The 11,124-nt window shown below is 32.5% G+C and overlaps 1 protein-coding gene across 1 annotated transcript; it reads right to left on the reverse strand.

Moving 5' to 3' along the window:
* Positions 1–223: 223 nt before the first annotated feature.
* On the reverse strand, positions 224–10,826 carry LOC130642775 (neuroendocrine convertase 1-like). The gene is made up of 10 exons (XM_057449547.1): positions 10,475–10,826; positions 7,784–7,888; positions 7,438–7,563; positions 6,531–6,668; positions 6,093–6,169; positions 4,695–4,956; positions 4,396–4,608; positions 3,875–3,975; positions 3,191–3,421; positions 224–2,156 (listed from the first exon to the last, which is right to left on the reverse strand). The coding sequence occupies exons 1-10, from the start codon at positions 10,691–10,693 to the stop codon at positions 1,061–1,063; spliced, it is 2,568 nt and encodes an 855-aa protein (XP_057305530.1). The 5' UTR covers positions 10,694–10,826; the 3' UTR covers positions 224–1,060.
* Positions 10,827–11,124: the final 298 nt, after the last annotated feature.

Raw genomic sequence — 11,124 nt, forward strand, 5'->3', positions numbered from 1 at the left:
ATAAAAATCAGCAACATAAAGCTCTTGCCATTGTTGTTTACCAAAAATAAGTGTCACATCATATTTATTTACTTTTGCTAATACAAATATTAATGTACATCAATTAACAAAGCTAATGGATAGCAAAAAAGACAGCCAATAAAGCAGATTTGCACAGAAAATAGGGTTTGGTCAAGTAACATTAATTTTTACTGTCAACTAAAACTCAATCACAACAATGTCGTTATTTTGAAGATTTATATATTTATATACCCAACCCCCCTCTAATAACTAATGGAAAAATAAAATATTTACAATTTTTTTGGAAAAATATTGTAAAAATCTTTGCGAGAAAATATAGTAACTTTACCTCCATGATCTATTAAGTGAAAAGATAAAGTTGTTACAAGAAGGAGTTTAACTTCACGCTCTGTTTGTTAGTATGTTATTTTAGCCTGTTTTGCCATCGGCAATAACAACAAAAAAGAACAGGTGATTTCGAACTCAATTCCTTGTCTTCATCGGTCAGTGAACAGGGCCGGCAAGTCGTTTGTCAAATGAGAAGGGGGGAAGGGGGCAAGAATCAAAATAAAGATTGTCTAACGCTATCATTGTTTTCGTTGCATCAAAGTTCTTTTTTAGAAAAAAATGTGTGACATCATATCTCCCCCCACATTATCTTTCCTCTGTCTCACCGGGTCTGGTGCAAATGTAAAGATAAAATTAAATGTACAGCTGAGAAACATTAAACTCCTTCCAAAACTTATTAAAACGTTAACACAAAACACAATAAAAAGATCTTCGTTCCTACTGGATGTACGTGCGTATTATAAAATAAAAGGAATTGAAAACACCAATATCTTTGTATACGTGTTTAAGTGCATAAAAAACCTTAGTCTGGTTAACAAAATGAGTTTGAGAAATTATTTCTTTCGAAAAACACATAATTCAGCGATACTTTAAAATTTGGAATTCTGATATGGAACTGCGTATAGAGTGGTCTTAAAAAAGAAAAAAATTCAATACTGTTACACCATAATTTAAATTAACAAGTCTAATTAATAGTTTAGCTACAATACTTTTACCTTCTTTGTCTTTTACTATGTAACCTAGCTAACAATTGTATCAAGGAGTTCATTTTTTTCTTCTTTTCAATTGCTTCTTCTTCAGCAGATCTTCTAGCATTTAGATGTCCAAAAAAATCCCATAAATTTGCATTAGGGTCTGTGTACACTTGCATACTATTTGGGTTAGGTCTAGTCCATGTTACAGAGCGACCAACTAAGGTTGTACGAGGATTAGTATTAGCTTGCTGATATAGCTGCGCGTTATTAACTTGGTTATAAGCTGGTTGACCAGTAAATAAACTGGCATAATTATGGTTATTGTCATAAGCAGGGTTATTAGTACCATAATTAGGAGCAGTGTATGACGGTATATTATTTCTCTGATAGTTTCTGTAAGCATTTGTATTGTAGTTATATTCACCTCCCATCATCCCATTCGATGCCGTGTTTTGAAAGTTCTGCTGTAGACCAGCGTATGGATTTAATACTTGACTCGGCATTATCGATGGTTGGTTTTGCACAGCAACTTGTTGATTTTGCAAAATAGCTTGTGTTGGCGCCCCATGGCTATTATATAAATTTGGTACATTGTTTGGCGGCACTATTGTTCTTGATGGAGCGCCATTTTCACCAAAAGTATATGTAATTTGCGTGATTTGTACAGATGATTTGGCGTTCGTTTTTGTGTCGTCGGCAACAGCCTTCTTGTGCAACGGGTTTTCTGGATGTGTTACGTTTTGATGATGAGGTTTCTCTTTGGTACCGTGCAATATTAATTGCCAGTCTCTTAGAGTACCCGTGTTAGACCTTGACTCTCCGCCATCTTTAATCTCCAAAATCCATTTCCCGCGCGGATCTTCACCCCACGCATGCGTCGTCATAAAAGCCCATTTCTTAAAACCTTCATCCGATGAATCTTCGCTTCTTACTGGAAGCAAACATGATCTGGTGCCCATAGGAGTTACTAAGTATATCGTTAGGTCACCACGTCGTGTGTATTCAATAGTTAAAATTATCTGCACATGTTCTAAGTACCTAATTTCATCCTTTGAACCCGCACAGCCATTTGTTTCTATCTCCACTGACAACGGTTGGTCCCAGCGTAGAGCCCTAAATAGAATAAACAATGATAAAAAGAGGTTTTGTATGAAATGACATTGACATTACTTATGCCATTAAACAGGTAGAAAATGTTGTAAAAATTAAAAATTAACGTTTGGGAATTAGAATAATTGAAATGAAGAGGGTTTAAATTAAAAGTAGATATTTCAAAGAAAACATTTTACGGTTTTTCCATTCAGTTAAATTTTTTTTACCCCATGCAGGTGTCCTTAAGGGTGCCCGTAATATTCAATGGAAAAACTTTGTGACTTTTCCGGGATAATCGATTGAATGAAGTATCATTTCTTGTAGTTAATTAAAAAACAACAGGGACTAACTCAGTAATGCCAGTTATTGCCACTCATAGAGAATATAGTTGCGATGGAGTTAACTTTTAACTCACATAGGGGGGCAAACAAGCTGGAATCGTTCTAAAATGGCATTCAAAGCTAGCAGTAGGCTTTTTTAGAGAAAATAGATTAGTGCCAATGGAAATATTGGTAGTTTTCTGTGATGTTTTACCTGGAAAATGAAATGATAAAAAAAAAAATGAAATGCTATACTTTATTACATTTTGTTAAATTATAGCTTAGATATAAGTGGTTTTAAAAGAAACTATAATTCAGAAAATTTGCTATAACGTCTACCACCAAAACGATTTTTTATTTATATGATGCCAAATGACATCATTGGGAAAAACCAGTCATATTTTTTAGAAATGTATATTCTGTATATACGTAATTAGTTGATGATTTAAACTAATTCATTTGATATTTTTATTTTTTTTATAGATGAATAACTTTAAGAACATAGAAGATATAATTGACTTGTTAACAATGCTGATGTTTTAGATATATTTGACTTAATAGTTAGTACAATATTAATGAAAACGTTTATTTGCAACAAATCTTCATAGGTTTGGAATTAAAGGGTAAAAATCATTGGGGGAACAAAAAAAAGAGAGAGTGAAAAAATTATAAGGCAGGTGGGCAACTAAACAAATTTTGTATTGAACAACTCATTGAAAGAACTACACAACTCACTTTGCAGTGGTCATCACTTTCTCCTTACACTCCTTTTTCTCGGGTACATTTTGAAATATTTTTCTGTCAGCCATACGAACTAACCGGTCAGCATCTAACAAACCAAACCCGAATTTTTCATTCATATGCAAACCAATCCCATTCATTCTCCAATCAGGATCATGTCTTAAGGGAAACCAGTTGGCCGTGTGCACTACTAAATGCTGTACGTCACGCCACGTCAGCTTTGGACTAGAAAAATATAAATTTAAACGCTAGATAATGAATAACAGTAAAAACATATTACGATATGGAACAAGCAAAAACGAAAGACGCTATTTTTTGCAAAGAAGTATAGGCGATCAATTTATGGTTGCTACAATGTTAAAAGTTCTTTGACTGTTAACTCCAATGTTAAGGCTTTATAAATATTTTTTATGCGCACCATTCCTGAACATACTGTGCATATTGTGAAAATTGATGAAAATGAGCATGAATTCAGCAACGGTTTATTCGTGTGTCCATGCTATTCTCCATTAATAAAATATATTTTTATTTCCTCTCCGTGTAAGCAGATAATGAACGCTGAGCGCTGTGTACAAAACAGCCTTAATGTAGATCATTCTTAATACTTATTTCCTTTTATTTAATTTGATTCTGACTTAGATTGGTCTTGTATTATCAGAGTATCTATAGGTAACCTACTTCTTTTCAAGCGCCAGTGCGATTAGTCCTCCAGCTAAAGGTGCTGAAGCTGATGTACCAGTGTGACGTTCTGTACATTGATTGTGAAGATCAGTTGTCACCTAAAATGTCATTTTTTAAAAAAATATTTTGTTAAAACGATTCGAATCATTTTGCATAATACCTGGCATTGTATAAATATGTAGTTTTAAGTATGCATATGTATTGGGATCAATTTAAATCTTACTCCCAGATCTTTTCTTATCTCTACCAAGTGTTTTACCTTTCCATCAGTTTATTTTTGAAAAGATATTTGTAAAAAACAGTAATTATTAAACTTACAAAGCTATACTGTATGAACGTTCTTTAAATAAGTAAATAAAATAAACACGGATTGGTTAATTAATATATACTGTGCCTTGACGAGATGTTTTAGAGCAGATTTTATTCTCCAATACCCAGGAAAAATTAAATAAATTTTTAACAAAACTTTGAAACAACATTTATTTAAAATTTGCAAGGTCTATATGTTTAAAACTTACAATTCTCTGTTCTCCATGTGCACCGCTACTGAGAGTAGTAGCAAGAGTAGATGAACATGCTTCACTATACCATGGACTTTCACCATGATCAGAACTTGAACTTATTGAGAGGGTGTATATACTGGCTGTGTAACCATCACAATTACAGCTGTCGTCATGACGGCCACCATTTCCTGAGGCCCACACATATATTGAACCGAGACCTCCCCGACCCTAAGATGAAAAACATAATAAATTGTTAAAACGTAGGATTTGCCTACAAATTTTCCGCTAAAATATTTTTCGATAATATATTATACCTTTGTGATGCCGTTAAGGAAGGCTGCTGATGCCAAGGTTCCTGGTCCTTCAACTGTCATACCATCATCACTAGGTCCCCAGCTAGCGCTATAGATGTCAATGTATTGCGGATTTAAACTTAATGATTCAGCTTCAACGCGATCTGTGACTCGCCCATCCAGCATTCTTACACCACCAACTTTTGCGTTGTATGCAACGCCGACTCCACATTTAGTATTATTAGCTTGCGCTGCAACTTCGCCAGCACATCGAGTTCCATGCCTACAAAATCACTCCAAATTGTTACGTGGAGTCCTTAACGTTCTTCTTATTCTGTTTACTTTCTACAGAATCGATATTTTAGCTTCATGATTATTTTCATATATTTCACTAGTGCACAAGTTCACGTAGATACAAATAACATTCGAAAAAGTCGTATAGCATTAAAATGGAATGCGTAATATCATTCTGTGGTGAAGTGAGAGAAACTGCAAACTAACAATTTATCCAACCAAGGTACTGCAGTAACTACTAAAATCTCACTATACTTAGTTCGTCAAAGTTTATTAGGATTTATTTGTGAGAATTGTAGTCTAGGGTACGTTTATTTTAACCCTTTTTTGTTATTAGTTTCTGGATAAATAATCAATCTCCGGAAACTAGTTTATCAATTGTTTTATTTTCAGAATTTAATTGACTATTATGTGCAAATCTGGTAATATGAAGGCTATACCATCATAACACTTTTTTAACTCTCCGTCTTTAAAACGAAAGTATTGTTACACTCTTCACACTCTTCTTTGTAAATAATTTTAGTCTAGAATATTGTTTAGCGCCATTCATTTATTTCTTCAAAGCCTTTTTTCTTGTCTGAGTAGCAGATTTGGAAGAAAACTGTCTTGAGTTTTTGTAATGATTTTTGTAATAAATATTATTTACCAAAAAGCTTTTTCTTGACAAAACTTAAGACAAATTTAATGACCAATTTAGTTATTTGACCAAATGAAATTTTTTTCATTGCTGGACGTACCTTTATTTTCTTAATTATGTTAAAAAACCACCGAAATGTTTTTACTAGATATTTAAGAAACTGGTTGTAGCATAAGGCAATACATCCGTCGACAAAATCTATGGTAATACGCCTGCACTACTCCTAGCTACTGCTAGTCATTAATCCGTGGAGATATTCACGGGGTCGCCCGTTCCTTATATATCACATTTCGTGTTTCCTTAGTACAACTTCCTTTCCGCACAAACCAACAGAATAAGAGCATTATAAATACAGAGATAAATAATGTCATTAAACAATAATTTGAAATAATATATAGACTGAAAAGAGAGCCAAGAAAGCAACAATCTCTTTTTTTTTGAAAAGTCAAAAAAGTACAGTCTAACATCTACATCGACGGTAGACTTACTTGTTTTCATTTGTTGGATCATATCTTGGGAATGGATCAGGATCATTGTCATTTACATCCCAACTTGCTGCAGGATCCTAGGATTTAGCAGTGAACACAAAAATAAAAAGGAAATGCCCACTAATTTTAAAACGAAAGAGCTTCGCAAGAATATTTAGAACAGGTTTTTGTTTACACTGTAATAGTTATTTTTATTTTCAGTCGTGAAATATTAAAATATTAGTATTCTATATATCAAAATATATCAAAGTTTCCTGAGTTGTAGATTAGGTTATTTATATATTAGTTATCTTTCTTAGGGAAAATTAGTGGTGGACGGAAATTTCAATCTGGGAGTTAAATAATTCAGCTTGTTCTCTTCTTGTTACAACGTTGATTGTGATTATTTAATGGTCTTGTGAGTAACTAACACTTCACGGATCAAAAATTGTTACTCACATAATTTTTCTCTAAATCGGTATGATTGTGTTCAATTCCATCATCAAGAATTGTTACTACAACACCTTTGCCTGAAATGCCAGCATTCCAGACAGGTATTACATTAACGTCTAAATCCATCGAAGAGCGTTTGTCGTCCTAAATATAGCATCGTTTATTTTAGTCTGCAGTCTCAAACAAAATGTTATAGAAAAATGCATCTCTTTTGCTTCTCTGCAATTATGGCCGAAAAACAGCCAATAGTCTGCAGTCACACATTACTACTTTTGAACATGTGCAGATCAGGTAAAGAGTATTAAAAATCTACTAGTTGCATTTTCTAGCTTGGCTGTATTACAGCATAATCCATCTTTTTTGGCACAAAGTCTCCTATATTTAAGAAAAATGACCATGCTGACGTCAGCAGTGATCACCACCAACCAAATAACCCAAGATCATAAGCTCGCTCTTAAAACTGACAAGTTAACGTTGATAAGTTCTTAGGGAGTAAACCCAACGTAGAAACAGCCGACATAAAGGATAGAACTTCGAAATTGATGATTTTGTCTGCACATATTTTGGCCGAGATTGTATACAGAAAGTAATCGCTGGAGATATAAAGAAAGTAATATTAAACAGGAAGAATAGTGTCCGTTTTGAACTGAAGATGAAATTAATAAATTTAGTAAATTTTTGATTGCTTTAAAAATCCATACGTTGTCTCTATTTACAACCTAAAAGCTGTGTCTCATTTTTTGAAGATCTCTAAAGTTCCCTAAATTTTATCCGACATTTAGTAACTACAAAACACCAACAGGAAACATTAAATATCTGAAACGAAAAACTTCTTTCATACTAGGAACACTACGCTTAACCTTCAGTCCTTTCTTGTAACATTAAACGTTCAGTAATGAACACACAGACTTACAAGGTACCATTGTTCATCCCATAGTGGATCAGCAAATCTCGGTTGAATACCTCTTGTCACTACATGTTCGTGATGAAGTCCGCGTTTTTCTCGCTTATATTCATGTTGTTGTTGCACCCATTTCACCTGAAATGTGATATGTTCATTTAGTTACCTTGTGGTTTCTGTTATCAAATGATATAGGCAGAGCAGAATATAAGCGTGTCAGGAAATGCTTCAAAGTAGATTTTATAGTGGTTTATTAGTTCTGTAGTAGCTTCCATATAAGAAATAGCCATTGGTACAAAGTTATAGAAAAACAAATCAAAGGAATACTGAAATTTTAGCTAGAATAAAAAAAGCGTACATCATCTTCTTGTTTCAGGAGATCTGTTTTGCTGTCCGCAGTTCGTTTTGATCTTTCTGGATGATGTGGGTGTTCCAAATGGTAGTAACCTTCCAATGTACCAATCTGGAATAAAAAATGATATTATGTAAGTTGCGTAATGAAGTAAAACCACTGGACATAAGTTTTCTCATTTTTGATAACCCCGTAATATGTTTTGAAGTCATTTTAAAAGGAACGCCAGTCGAATACAATCTTAACATGTAAATTTTCTTCAATGTTATATTTGCTTTATCAATAGTTTTGATACCACTGTTCAGACGAGCCTTGATTATTTATTGAAACATCAGGATAAAGAAATTTTATCATTGTTAATCTGTACAGTCATTTTAAGCAATCGCCTTTTGCTGAAATTTATCAATCAATTTTTTTTGTGGCAGTTTGAAGAAAGATAATTAAAGGTGTGTTGATCAAAATTATGGAACGAATTAAACAAATTGCTGTCAGGTTGCCAGTGAGGCAAACAAAAAATGTGGGATCTGTAAAGTCACATATTTTAATGTTGTTGACACTATAGAACGCTATAGAAAGTACATGGTTGTAGCACTTACAATCGATTTATATGTTCCAACTAAACGGATAATTTTAAACTTTTTGTGAAGTGACGTTTATAATGTTTTTAAATTTCAAGATAAATTTTTTTATAATAAAATCTTTTATAAGAATGGTAAGGACGGAATTGGTTAAATATTAAAAACAAAGTAAAAACATCTAGAACCCTAGATTTTCTCTTTTTTTTGAAAAAAGTATAAAGAATAATGGAGAACATTGATAAAGGAAGAGATGTAACAATGTCTAGCTGCTTGTGTTAGAAAAAAGAAAAAAAGCACATTTAGACCAAAACCAAATTTCCTGGTTCTTATATAAGTGCATAACATTAACTTATATTTAATTATTTAATATTTTATAGTTTCCTACAAGCCTTGTCCTGCCCTGTCCTGGCCTAAGAAATATTCGAATCTGTGAGTTTTTCTAGCTCAAATTTCTATAGGTTGCATAGCTAAGCGTTCACAACTGCTGAAAAATCTACTACAATTATGTTGCTTCTTAAAGGTTGACTATCACATTACTGGCACGTTATTCAACCTACAATGATAAATCAAAAAAATTAGTTCCCGATCATAACCGTCTTAATTTAAAATCACGGGTGCGCAAAATGTTTGCGTTTTAAATGTTAAAGTTGCTGGGAGACAGTATATGTAAGATATAAACGATAAACATTATTTTTTCTAAACAAACAAAAACAACCTGATCAAAGTTTTTTTGTTGTAATTTCTCATTTTTTTTAATTAACCGTTTATTTTAATTTAATAAAGTAATTATGTAAGTTCATAAACTTTAGAGAAGTTTAGCTAATTTTTTATCTTTATTTTCATGATAATTGATATCCGTATAGAAATGAGCTTGTTGCTACTTTACCATTGGCGTGGTTGTCTTGAAGAATAAGGAGAATTAGAGCACTGAGGTCCTTGCTAAACCATTACGGGAGAAAATTTTGATATAAATGATTTTATATGCGTATTCAATTAAAAACACCAACGACATAAAAATAAATAAATATAAAGTAAAATAAATATGAACAAACTATAATTAAAACGTGAAAAGATTTTAATCAGATTTTTTTATACAAAAACCTGAAGTAATTTCACAATCTCAACATTAAGACTGATCAGAATTTCTCAACGAAAAGATAGAATATAAAGATCCAAAAAAGTTTTAAAAAAATATTAAACAACAACAAACAACAACAACAATATCAGTACTTTTTAAAGTACTGATACCACTTTATTATAAACCTATTTCTTATTTAAAAAAGTGCAGTGTCTGCAATGCTTATACACAATAATTTTTTTCATAAGAAACTGTACTAAAACTCGTTAAATTACCAAGCAAATTAAGCATATGTAAAACATTACAGCGCGTGCGCGTGGCTTTGTGGTTATGGAGTTTGCTTCGTAATCACAAGATCTGTGGTTCACTCCACCACGCAAGCATGTTTAGCAAGTGCCTTCACCTCAGCTGCGGGTCAACCCATGCCATATTAGGAAAGTTTGGTAAGCAATACCGGTGTATACCTAATTTATACATTTCGAACACAGGACTCGCATTGATAACAGTGTTTTCAGTCATGTGGCTATAGCCTGCATATATGTTCGGAATAATAAAAATAGTTCAAGTATTTTTTTTGCGTCCACAACAGCACGTATAAGCATATTCGTTACCGAAGATGCACGTATAAGCATATTCGTTACCGAAGATGCACGTATAAGCATATTCGTTACTGAAGATATAGATTAGCGATAGAATAATTATAGAACTTAGAAGGTTTATAACTGAATAATTTAATGGGCAAAGTGACCAATGTTTTTGTAAGAGCAAAAAAGTTTTTCAACTGCTATATGACATCATTTGTTTCTCTAGAAACACGTATGCTGATGATATCTAAAGTGGTTGAAAAAGACATTGCTTTAGGACCTAGCTATAACCAAGGATGTATAATGGAACTATGGACGACAAAAGTTTATTATAAACTTTACCAATAAATTTAATGATAAAACAGCGAAAGAGCACTATCCTTGCTTTAATATAACTCATAGAGCTCACTTCCATACACTAACCATAAACGCTCAAAAAATTATACGGTTCGATTACCTTTGATACTTTTTCAAAACCATATTTTTCAGCTATTCTCTTAGCTCTTTTGTAACTATCAGAACCTTCAATATGTATAGCCCAGCCATTTGTGTAATATTTATCGGAACTGTCCGGTCCATTGTCACTAATTTCCTCCAAGAGAATATGATGAAAACTTGATAGAATTATAAAACAAGCGAATAGCCATGTTTTATCATGTTGAACAGAGTAAACCATCGCATGCTCTTTTGACGTTTTCTTTCTTCGATTCGACTCAACCAAGTGTTAAGTAAATCTTTTTCATTTCATTATTTTATATATTTACTTTACATCTTTTCTCTTCCCATCTAAACAATATAAAAATGATTTCGTAATAAGATTTTTATTTTGAAATATCTAATACAAACTTGCTATTTCTTTCTCTCTATTTATATATTTTTATTATTTCATCTGTAAATTTATTTTTTCAGCTATGCTAACAATGAGTTGGTTCTACCCATCATGCCGAAGCATTCTTCGTTGTTTTTGAATTATATCATTCAACTGCACTAACACTTACGCATGATTGGTTGAATTTAAAAATACAGCTTTATGATTGGCTCAACAAAAACAATAGGTTTTGTATGCATTAAACCAGCTATGTTTGAGGTCATTCAAAAAAAAAGTTT

The sequence above is a fragment of the Hydractinia symbiolongicarpus genome, chromosome 1, assembly GCF_029227915.1.
Source record: "Hydractinia symbiolongicarpus strain clone_291-10 chromosome 1, HSymV2.1, whole genome shotgun sequence".
Taxonomy (NCBI): domain Eukaryota; kingdom Metazoa; phylum Cnidaria; class Hydrozoa; order Anthoathecata; family Hydractiniidae; genus Hydractinia; species Hydractinia symbiolongicarpus.

What these genes read in the sequence shown, in the direction of transcription:
- LOC130642775 (XM_057449547.1), bottom strand. Translation starts at nt 10,693, where the DNA reads ATGGTTTACTCTGTTCAACATGATAAAACATGGCTATTCGCTTGTTTT. An exon ending in CACATGGAGAACAGAGAATT is followed by an intron (nt 3,976 to 4,395) that starts GTAAGTTTTAAA and finishes ATGACATTTTAG; the next exon opens with GTGACAACTGATCTTCACAA. An exon ending in AAAGTGATGACCACTGCAAA is followed by an intron (nt 2,157 to 3,190) that starts GTGAGTTGTGTA and finishes TATTCTATTTAG; the next exon opens with GGCTCTACGCTGGGACCAAC.